A 12,220-nucleotide genomic window follows, 5' to 3' on the forward strand; every position below is an offset into this window, starting at 1 on the left:
AGACGGGGTTTCACCATGTTGACCAGGATGGTCTCGATCTCTTGACCTCGTGATCCACCCGCCTCGGCCTCCCAAAGTGCTGGGATTACAGGCTTGAGCCACCGCGCCCGGCCTTGTTCTCTATCTTTTTTAAAAGAGATGAAGGTCTCTTGTCGCCCAGGCTGACCTTGAACTCCTGGACTCAAGCAATCCTCCCACCTCACCCTCTCAGGTAACTGAGACTACAGGTGCACACCACTGTGCCCAGCTAGTGTTTTATCTTTTTGAGGCTTAGAGGCCTCCACCCTTTCTCCCACTTGGAATCCTTTTTAACTTCAAAATATTTTCTAACTCCTCTTATGTTAATTAGTTATATCAATTAGTTGTACTTTCAGTACTAATTGATAAGTAAAATATACAATAATGAAAAGCTATCATGAATTCAATTATACTTTTAAATGAATTAGTACTTTATCACAACAGTAATATATTTGAAAAATAATAGTATGCTAAATTTGGAAACTATCTTAGTTGTTTGATATTCAGTTACTCCTTTGTGTATATGTATAATTTGGGAGCTCCCTGGTAACTGCAGTCTGCTGATCAGGGACTCCTGATTTTTAACCCCCCTTTTACATTCCGTTTAGTCTTATCTCTTTCTCCTTGCCCCTCCTTTCATTGGCAGAGTTTCAGGTCAAAGGAATGTATGTTAAGGCACAGTGTGTGCTTTCTCTTATGGGAAAATAAAAACCAAATACTGACTTTCAATGGATCAGCTTCCAATATCCCTGGTATTGATTTGTCTCTTAATGCTCGGCGGCCAATTCTACCAAGATATAAAAACCATCATAGGCTTTTGTTTCTGGCTTGTGAAACTCCCAGTGGTCTACTTAAAAGCTAAGTCTTGCCTTAACTTCGGTTTCAGGGCCAGTTTGAAGATTATCTCATTGATTTGAAGATAATCCAAAGGGAGAATTCAGAAAATATCCCAAATCAAGGTCTCAAAGGTTCATTTATTTTGTGGAGTTGGTTAAGCAGCTAATTAACTGCTCTGTCCAGCCAATGCCCTTTGGCTTATTGTTCCTTTGATACACTAGAAACAAAAACATGTGAAGCTCCTTTCCTCTTTTCTTGTGGGAAGCAGTGAAGTGTAATGGAAAGATCTAGGACTTCAAAGTCCAATCTTCCCTGAATCCCGCCTCAACCACTCTCTAGTTATGTGACCTTGGTATTTGCCTCTCTGGTCTTTAGTCCACTTCTCTGTAAAACAGTAATAATACTTCATGGCCTTGCTAGAAGAATTAAATGGGATAACATATCCATAACCTTTGTATTGGAACCTAGCAGATACTTAATAAATGGCAGTTATTACTGTTGCATGTACTATTAACAGTCCATAAAGAAAACACCCAGACTTTTATCTTTTTATTCAAATGACCTAACATAGGATTACATTTTCTAATATTCTTCACCATTGTCAGTATGTAAAAGAAGGGACTGTCTTTTCTTGTGCTTTTTTTTTTTTTAAACCTGTGACCAATTTTTCCACATGGGTGACCTAAACAGATTTCATTTGAAGATAACCATTTGCCAAATGAAATTGGTGGGGGAATTTTTCTTCCTTTAAGACCTCCTCCTACAGCAGGCATCTGGATAACAAAATAATAAATAATGTAAGACACCCCCCCCAAGCCACATTTTTCCTGCATCTTTCAATATAGAAAAAGTTTATATATATATATATCTCTTCCAGATCCCAAGATCTAAATGTGGCTTCAGTTTCAGATGCTAAGGGACCACATTATCTCAAGAAAAATCCTCCTCCTTCCTGAGCTGTTGGTAAATGCTCATAAATCTCTTAGTTGAGGTTCTCCAGAAATATGTTTTATTAATGTGCCACCTAATTAGTGAGCAACCAGATGACTAATTTCTGTGGGGTCCTCTCCTAAGTGTAAGAATGTAGTTTTGGGAATGCTTCCTTTTTGGGCTGGTGGGTGATTCTGCCTGAGTGACTCTCTTATGTGTAGTCTTTTTGTTTTCCTCAGGGACAATGGTGACAGATCCAGGCACCGAGCTCCACGTAACGCCCGGATGTCTGCACCTTCGCTTGGACGCTTTGTCCCAAGGTAAGAACCAGTTGCTAGCAACAGAGGGAGCCTTTGTTCGAACCTAGGATTTCGTTTCCCTTTCCCCTCTCTCTTCTCCCCCTGCCCCTCCCCCCTCCTCCCTCCCCCCTCCCCCTCTCCTCTTCCCTCTCCCCCTCCCCTCTTCCCCCCCCCCTCCATTCCCTCTCCTCTCTTTCTCCTCTCTTTCTCTTCTCTCCCTGTCTCTCCCAGGCTGGAGTGCAGTGGCTATCTCAGCTCACTACAAACTCCACCTCCTGAGCTCATACAATTCTCCTGCCTCGGCCTCCCAAGTAGCTGGGATTACAGGCACCTGCCACTGTGCCCGGCTTTTTTTTGTATTTTTAGTAGAGACCAGGTTTCACCATGTTGGCCAGGTTGATCTCAAACTCCTGATCTCATGATCCACCCGCCTTGACCTCCCAAAGTGCTGGGATTACAAATGTGAGACCCCCACCAACCCAGCCAGAGGATTTAGTTTTAAACCTACTTTCTGGTCTTTGGTTTGTCCATATCTGGACTTGTTTCCTGGTGGCCCTACAGCCCAGCCCTGCCTTCTAAATTCTTGACAGATGATGGTTAGCCACATTGAAAAGAGATGAAAAAGCGGTGGTGGGAGAATCCTGTTTAAGAATAGAAGTGTTGGGGGAACTTTAGAAGGAGGGGTAAGAAAAAGATACCAATCTGTGGAAGGACCAATCTTGGGAGTTTTTATTCCTTTCTGGGCTTCTGTGGATTCAGTGGGTCCCTTAGCCTAGATTTTTGAGTGTAGGTAGTATCTCCTTTGTTTTATGGTAGTCTTTAGTCAGCTTTTCACATGTGATTCCTTGTTGTAGGCGTTTCTTGCTGCCTGAGTACTTGCCTTATGCTGGGATTTTTCATGAACGTGGACAGCCTGGCTTGGCTACTCACTCTTCTGTTAACAGGGTCCTGGCAGGTAAGGAAATGTTTCTTTGGCTTTTGAAAATGTGAAGGAGCAAGGAGCCAAGTAACTCTGCTCCCTCCTTTACCTATGTTGATGTGATGGTGTCTTGGCATTCTACTTTGGGGTCACGGTTTAATACTCAGTTACTTAATTCAAGGCAGGAAATGGGTTGAAGAAAAATGTTTCTCTTACCCTATTCCTACTTTCCCCAGACCTTTTTTTTTCTTTTAAATTATTTGTTTAAACTGCTTGTTTCTTAATCCAGCAATTAAATTCTAGCTATGCCTTTAATTCAATGGTAACTGACTTTCAATGGATCAGGTGACTTTCAATGGTAAAGGTGTCATATTTATGTTTCCGTTGGTGAGATACTCATGAGCCAGATCCTGTGATTTGATTAGCTTAGTGCACATCTCCCCACTCCTTTGGTACTGCCAGCACATGGAGTTTCCAGGCACTGTGGAATCTTCTGAGGAAGGAGAAAAGGGAGACACCGTTGGAGCTGGCTCAGAAATCTCCACAGAACAGAAAATGGGCTGAGCAAGCCCCACAGAGGCAGTTTTGTGATGCTTGAATAGCTTAGTGACATGTTTTTGGGCTCTGAGGCGTGATGTGATTGTGTTTTGAGACGTGGTATGTGCTACTGCTTCTGGTCAGTCTCTAGAGAAGGAAACAAAGCAGAATTCCATTTTTGTATGTGGCAAAGGTTGTTTCCCCATCACCTCCCCCCTCCCTCCCACCTCCACTGCCAACTTATAAATTTATGAATGCAAAAGCATAAAAGGTATAAAAAGCCACATTTAGAGGCATCTTTAATAAGCATCTTTATTAAAAGTTTTAAAATGACATTCTGTTTTGGAGAATCTGGGCCATGTGCTGATTAAAGGGAAGGAGGGATCTCTTGAGGCAGTGGCACTGTCAGGCTGCGAGGATGTAACAAGCTTTATTTTGTGATTTCCCAACCAAGCTGCTGTGACAGCATCAAGGCCATGGGATCTGGCCTTTCCTAAATACTGTATTTGATCCAACATCAATGCTTAGAAATTCCAGAAACCTCAGTGGTTTCTCTGTCAGACACCAGGACTTCATAGGCTCTGGCCTGGCAAGAGAGCAGACTACACCACAGTCTCCTGACAGCCTCATCTGAGGAGGCTCTGGCCCTAGTTGTAAAACAGATGCTGTGGCCCGTGCCTCTCCTCGCCTGGCACTTCTGTGTGGCTTCACTGAAGGCACGTGGAAGCTTTTCACTGGCAGATAATCACTTGCTGCCAGGCAATACTCCAGAGCTCTTCTCCACCCTTCTTTGTTCCAGACATCTGCCTCCACCGCCCCATACAGCACCTCCTGCTTCTCTACTGCTGGCAGATTTCTGTTTCCTTGGCATTTAGCTTGGGGTAACAGCTGTATGTTGTTTTTTTCTGCCTTGCCTCCGAGACAGACCTCTTTACCTCCATTTCCTGTTTTCTACTTTATGCTTAGTGGTCTGACCCCAAATGGCCTAATTACACCTATGGATACCTTTGAATATAGGGGCTGTGTTTCAGCGGGTGGCTGTTTGTAGATGTGAAATCTACTGAGAAAATCTATCAAAGGGTGCAGAGTGCCATTAGGACCAGAAACACTAGACTCCCTAGAATCTCACTCTTGAGTTAGATTAGCAGATGGTTTCCATTCACCATTAAACTAGTTTCTACCAATTTTTCTAGATACATATTACAGAGTGTTTATCATTTGTTGATATTTTGATGACCCTCCAGATTCTATTGGCAGTTGTATCATTTGTTTTCTTCTCTTGAGAAAATTCCAATGATAATAATACAGCAGCAAAATCCTAACATTTATTGAGCACTTGCTATATACTAGGGAGTATTTTAAGCACTTTACACATATTTCATTTCTGTCTTCCAGTAATCATAGGAGATAGGTGCGATTACATAATTAACAGTGGAAGAAACTGAAGCCCAGAGGACTAACTTGCCCAGAGTGATGCATCTAGGAAGCACAGGAATAGAGGCAGTGGACTGTAAACCACCTTCCCAATCTGCCCCCTCACAGTTGTTTTAAAGGACAAAGGATTAAAATGTCATTCTTTTTCCTAGGACTTTATAAGAGGGAGAGAACTCCCAGGGAACTTCAGTGTTTTTATTTGTTTTAATTCTTCTATTTAAATGGTTCCTAGACATAGGATTTTATGATCCAGCGGTGCTTGCTGAGGAAAATCTTATTATGTAACTGCCCTTTTCCTGAGCCTTCTTGCCCTCCTGGATACAGATGTTTTGCTTTTTATTAAACTTAGTTGTGATCATGTAATTGAGCTGCTATAATAATAGCTTTCAGAGTGAAAGAGCAATTGGCCTTTAGCAGTAAGCATTCCCAATTTTCCTGGAAAGGCACTTTGTCTTGTATGATTGGAATGAGATTGTAATGGTCCCAGAACAACTACATTTAGCAGACGTTTGTTCTGTAGCTGTTATATGCCAGGCACTGTTCTAGGCTACCAGAGTGAAGAAGACAGACATGATCTCTGCCTTCCTGTAGCTCAAAGTCTAGTTGGTTAGCCATGTCTCAGTCTTACTCTAAACATAAGTGGAACTTTTGTATGGTGAGTTGCTTTTTGCAGGGATGAAGGTTGGAAATTGGGCAGACCTGGAGGGACAAAGCAGACATACCCCTGCAGTTTTAGGGGCTGTGGCCGGTACTGTAGTGCCAATGAGTCCTCAGTGGACCCTAAGCAAAGCTATTCAGAATCATCAACAAAAACAGGTTTGCAGAAAATCAAGATCTGTTCTACTTCCTCCCACAAGAGACTGAGAGCAATAATAGAAAACAGAAGCTACTATAGAAAAGTGTTAAAAGGTGAAGAGTAAGTTATTGCAAAAAGAATTTTAAAAATACTAAAAATTTTTTAAAAACGTGTTTTGATAGTCTATGTATTTCATCTCTTCTTCCTTATCTTGGTGCCTTCACCTGCAATTCTGTAGGTTCCTGGTAGCCTCCAGTTGGTCATCAACCCAGGCCTTTCCCCATCTTCAGCAACACAAATTCTAGACCCATACTTAAAGAGCTATAAATACATATAAAGCTATGGCAACTCTACCAGGTAAAATTTTGGGAGAACATGCAAAAGTCTGAGGAGCTCCCCCTGCTGACATTGTAGCAGACAACTAGCTCCGTGTACTAACAGCAACTGAAATGATGGAAATAAAGCTAATGACTGCCTACCCTGGGCCAGGTACTGTCTTTCCCCCATTATCTGTTTTAATCTTTGCAGCAACTCTGTGAGGTAGGTGATAGCATTTCCATTTTGTAGGGAAGAAAACTGATGTCACTTGCCCAATATCACACTGAGAGAGGCTGACCTGGAACTTTAAACCAGGTCTTCCTGATTACGAATTCTGTTCTTGGCCTGGTGTGGTGGCTCACCCCTGTAATCCCAGCACTTTGGGAGGCTGAGGCAGGTGGATCACCTGAGTTCTGGAGTTCGAGACCAGCCTGGCTAACATGGTGAATCCCCGCCTCTACTAAAAACACAAAAATTAGCCGGGTGTGGTGGTGGGCAGCTGTAATCCCATCTACTCGGGAGGCTGAGGCAGGAGAATCACTTGAACCTGGGGAGGTGGAGGTTGCAGTGAGCTGAGATTGCGCAGTACTCCAGCCTGGGTGACAGAGCAAGACTCCATCTCAAAAAAAAAAAAGAGCACTCTGTCCTGTCATCTGTGCCATGTTTTGTTTGAGTTCAAGTAGGGAGTATCTGCCAAAAGGTTCTTAAGCTTATAATATTTTTCTGCATGTTTGAGGCCTCATAAAAGTGAAATAAGCTTGGCATTTGACAGCTTCCTGGTAATTACTGGACGAACAAAAAACTTCTGAGGAATAGGGGCCTGGGTAATGTAGGGTATTAGTTATCTGTCCTGCATAATCTTTTTTACTTTCATCCTAATGAGCATCTGCTCCCAGCAGATGTGGACCTGATATACTTAATTTACTATTTTGATTAAAATCAATGGGAAGTGTCAGGATTTTCTTGCTCCTAGCCACAGGTCATTAGGGCCTGGTCCAGTGTCTTGAGCAAGAGATGGCTTTGTGCCCAGTTATCCTAATTTGTCTTATGACTTCTTCTTTTAAAATATTAAAAAAGACACTGTTTTACTGAACAGTGTCACTTCTTAGTATGACTTCTTTAACCCATTAGTTTTTTGGGAGTGTGTTGTTCAGTTTTCATATTTTGAATTTGCCAAATTTCCTTCTGTTTTTGATTTTTTAATTTAATTTGATCATGGTCTGAGAGCATACTTTGTGCAATTTTATTTATTTAAATTTTATTGGAATTTGTTTTATGGCTTAGTGTATAGGCTTTTCTAGAGAATGTTACCCATGTGCTTGAGAAGAATGTGTATTCTGCTGTTATTTAGTGGAGTGTCCCATAGATCCCAGTTTAATCTACTTGGTTGATGGTATTGTTCCGGCTTTGTATATCCTTGCCGATTTTCTGTTTAGTTCTATCTTTTATTGAGGGTGACTATTGAAATCTCTATTATTATTGAATTCTGTATTTTTTCCTTCAATTTTGTGTTTTGTTTTTTTTTTTTTTTTTTTGCTCTGTTGCCTAGGCTGAAGTACAGTGACCCAATCTTAGTTCACCGCAAACTTCACCTCCCAGGTTCAAGCAATTCTCCTGCCTCAGCCCACTGAGTACCTGGGATTACAGGTGTATCCTACCAGGCTTAGCTAAGTTTTGAATTTTTAGTAGAGATAGGGTTTCACCATATTGGCCAGGCTGGTCTTGAACTCCTGACCTCAAGGGATCCACCTGCCTTGGCCTCCCAAAGTGCTGGAATTCACAGGTGTGAGCCCCCACACCTGACCCAATTTTGTCAGTTTTTGATTAATACATTTTGTGACTTTGTCATTAGGTGCACGTATATCTACAGTTGATATGTGTTCCTGATAAATTAACTATTTTACCATTATTTATTGTCCCTCTCTCTCTAGTAATATTTTTGTTTTAAAGTCAATTTTTTCTTATATTAATATAGCTACTCCAGCTCTTTTATGGTTGTTGATTATATGATATATTATTTTCCACCCTTTTACTTTCAACCTGTTTAGCTCTTTGAATCTGAACTGAGCTTTCTATCTGATAGAAAGCATATAACTGGAGCTTATTTTTTATCTAGTCTGACAATCTCTGCTTTTTGGTTGTTTGGTTCATTCACATTTAATATTATTATTGATACACTTTGGGTTTTTTTTTTTGCCATTTTAGTTTGTTTTCTATATTTATAATGTTTTTATTCCTCTGTGCCTTCTTGACTGACTTCATTTGTATTAAATCAGTATCTAATATGTCTTTTAAATTCATTTTTTCATTTTTGAATGTATTTTGTTAGGATCAACTTCCAATTTATACAGACTTAATTTTGGTAAGATACAGAAACATTTTTCACTATGTATTGTTCCCTTGTGGCTCCATTCCCTCCTACCTCCTTTCTGTTGTTATACACATACTAATGTTACATCTATATATATTACAAACCCAATAATATGGTGTTAAATTATTGATTGATGCAATCTTGTCTCAGGCATCCTTATGCTTGTTGCTTGGTATGGGAAGACAGAACTATACCTTTTATAAAATTTATTTTTCTTTTCCTTTTTTTTTTTGAGATGGAGTCTAGCTCTGTTGCCCAGGCTGGAGTGCAGTGATCCAGTCACGGCTCATTGCACCCTCAACCTGCTGGTCTCAAGCTATTCACCTACCTTAGCCTCCTGAGTAGGTGGGACTATAGGCACACGCCAACATGTTCATCTAATTTTTGTACTTTTTGTAGAGATGTGGTTTTGCCATGTTGCCCAGGCTAGTCTCCAACTCCTGGGCTCAAGTGATCCACCCACACCAGTACCCCCAAAGTGCTGGGATTACAGGTTTGAGCTATTGTGCCCAGCCCCTCTCATCGCTTATTTATTTATTTTTATTTTTAATTAATTAATTTTTTTTTTTTGAGACGGAGTCTTTATCTGTCACCCAGGCTGGAGTGCAGTGGCGAGATCTTGGCTCACTGCAACGCCCGTCTCCTGGCTTCAAGCCATTCTCCTGCCTCAGCCTCCTGACTAGCTGGGATTACAGGCACCCACCACCATGCCCGGCTAATTTTTATATTTTTAGTAGAGACCGGGTTTCGCTATGTTGGCCAGGCTGATCTCGAACTCCTGACCTCAGGTGATCTGCCCACTTTGACCTCCCAAAGTCCTGGGATTAGAGGCGTGAGCCACTATGCTCAGCCCCCCTCATCTCTTTTAAAAACATCAGTACTCTGTCTCAGATGTTCTCTACTTCCCTGGTACCTTTGGGAATTATATTCAGGAGGACTTTTTAGTCTCACTTGGTCAACTGGGGTGGGCATCTAGAGCCTCAGGCTGGCTAACTTTTAGGAATTAGCCTTATTTCACCATCTGATACCATAGCTGTCTAATACAACAAATTGCTTAATCACTATATAGCAGATCTTCACTTGAACTGGCAAATCTGGGATAGATTAATCATAGAGAATGCAGTTAAGGCCCATCATGATATTACTTAGATGAAAGTGAACAGAGAGATGCATAATATTTCTGGTGTTGGGTTTTTTATCTCTTTGAGCTCCCTTTATCTTTCTGCAGTGTACCCATCTGGTACCCAGTAGCCAGGCAGATAACATGAGTGGTACATTCCAACTAAACATCAATTAAGATGGCTGTTTATAAACCCCAGATAAATGGACAATTAGTGGTGGTGGTACTGGCTAGTGCTGCTTTAATAATTAACCCAATTACATTTCATTTTGCTCCAGTGATGAAAGTGAAGGGAATAAGAGGCTGGCTTTGTTGCCTGGGAAACAGAGAAGTAAATGCAGTACTCCTTCCGGAGAACTCAGCCTTCCCAGTTGCCTTATAGCACCTGGGGCCTTTTACCTATTTGGTGTCCACCAGTCACTGGAGCATTCAGGTCCTTTCTACCTCAGCCCTTTACCTTATCTTCTTATACCACTAGTGAGAAGTATGCTTATTGAGAATGTGGAGCCCAGTTTCTAAGCTGAATTGCCTGTGCTTCTTCAGGCTTTTTTAAGGAAAAATACTGGGCCTTGTCAATGAACTTTTCTGTTCCTTTTATATGTGTGACTAAGTTTTTCTGTGCTTCTGTCTCTCTTTCCCCAGGAAATTTCCTCTTGATCTTTTTCCATTTATGCTTTACCTTTTACCTGTGTGTCCTTTCTGTATTGTCACCTTAAAATGTACACAGCACCTTTTTTTTTTTTTTTTTTGAGACGGTTTTTTGTTCAGCCCCGGTCTGTGGTTTTTTGGGGGGTTTTCCTTTTCCTGCAACCTCCGCCTCCCAGGTTCAAGCAATTCTCCTGCCTCAGCCTCCTAAGTAGCTGGGACTACAGGTGCATGTCACCACACCCAGCTAATTTTTGTATTTTTGGTAGAGATGGGGTTTCACCACGTTGGCCAGGATGGTCTCGACCTCCTGACCTCATTGGGAGGCCAAAGCCTCCCAAAGTGCTGGAATTACAGGAGTGAGCCACCGCGTCCAGCCAATGTACACGGCACTTTCTAAATGCTTAGTATTTTCCAGAAAGCTTTGGGTATTACAGAATAATTAAATGGTTATGCCCTCAGGGAGTTTACATCTAGCCAGGGAGTGGCCCAGTTTTCTGTTTTGTTTTGGCCCTGCCGCTAAAAATTTACTAATACCTCTGGAACTTTAACTGCCAATCCTGATCGATTAGCTAAGGAAGGAGGGGCATAAGCCTGGGTCTGGATCAAGGACTTACATATATCTTTCAGTATGATCTGAAGAAGCTCTCCGAATGTGTCCCCATTCATATTTTGAGGGGGGCTGTAAGCATGAGGAAGTGGGGCACTGGAAGGACATTTGTCATTTATATGAAATAACCAACAGTAAATAGCCTAAAGAATGGGAGAAAATATTTGTAGATTATACGTCCAACAAAGAACTAATATCCAGAATTTACAAGGAACTCAAATCAGCAAGGAAAAAAACAATCCTATTAAAAAGTAGACAAACAACACGAACGGACATTTCTCAAAAGAAGATACACAGATGTCCAGCAAACATGAGAAAAAATGCTCAACGTGACTAATCATCAGGGAAATGCAAATTAAAACCATGATGAGACACCACCTTACTCCAGTCAGAATGGCCTTTTAAAAAAATAGCCAAAAAAGAATAGGTGGTCGTACCGATGCAGTGGAAAGGGAGTGTGTATACACTGTTGGTGGGAGTATAAATTAGTACAAAATAGAAACCTTAATGTCCATATGTCTGGATCAAGGCGCCACTATTTACTTGTACTTTAAGTTCTCTGTACTCTGGGGCCTCCCGAGACCTAAAGTGATCTCAAAGCTTATTAAGTCCCATGGTTGTGTGCCCTTGATATTACTGCTTATTTTGAAGGTGCCAGCTGAAGAGCCCCTGTAATCTGTAATGAGTCAGTATCATGCCAGAATTCTTTTACTTCTCTCTTCTTAGGTTATGATTAGTATGTGCTTTGACATGTTTTGCAACCCCTCAGAACAAATGCAACGATCTGGAAATCTGCAGAGGAGATGTGAGGAAGGAGAATGCCAAATGTGAGGTCACAGCCTATATTTTCCAGTGGAAGCAGCAGCTTTCTTTGTTGTCTTTATTTTTATTTGTTTTTTTTTTTTAAGAGATGGAGTCTCGCCATGTTGCCCAGTGGCTATTCACAGGCACAATCCCACTACTGATCAGCACTGGAGTTTTGACCTGCTTCATTTCTGACCTGGGCTGGTTCACCCCTCCTTAGGCAACCTGGTGGTCCCCGGCTCCCAGGAGGTCACCATGTTGATACTGAACTTAGTGTGGACACCTGATCGGCATAGCACACTACAGTCCAGAACTCCTGGGCTCAAGCAGTCCTCCCACCTCAGCCTCCTGAGTAGCTGGGACTACAGGCACGAGCTACCGTGACTGGCTGTTGTCTTTCTTTACATTTCACACTTTCCTTAGGATTAGAGATCCCCTACCACCCCTTGAGAGCCTTGGAACAATTCTCTTTGCTGTCCCATCTACTCCATCAGTTTTTACCAAAGTGAGCAGTATGAATGCTGGAAGCTAATAACCCCCCTACCTCCTTCTCCTTCTTTTTACTTTTTTTTTTTTTTTTTT

At 41.6% G+C, this 12,220-nt stretch overlaps 1 protein-coding gene across 9 annotated transcripts in view; it reads left to right on the top strand.

Moving 5' to 3' along the window:
* AMBRA1 (autophagy and beclin 1 regulator 1) overlaps positions 1 to 12,220 on the top strand; it is a 180,136-nt gene that overhangs the window by 70,529 nt on the left and 97,387 nt on the right. For all 9 annotated transcript variants that reach the window (XM_017529301.2, XM_017529302.2, XM_037738848.1 and 6 more), the window contains 2 exons: positions 2,025 to 2,105; positions 2,939 to 3,039. In XM_017529301.2, the coding sequence (XP_017384790.1) occupies positions 2,025 to 2,105; positions 2,939 to 3,039 (182 nt within the window). The remainder of the gene's footprint in view (positions 1 to 2,024; positions 2,106 to 2,938; positions 3,040 to 12,220) is intronic.

The sequence above is a fragment of the Cebus imitator genome, unplaced genomic scaffold (genome assembly GCF_001604975.1).
Source record: "Cebus imitator isolate Cc_AM_T3 unplaced genomic scaffold, Cebus_imitator-1.0 Scaffold58, whole genome shotgun sequence".
NCBI classification, from domain to species: domain Eukaryota; kingdom Metazoa; phylum Chordata; class Mammalia; order Primates; family Cebidae; genus Cebus; species Cebus imitator.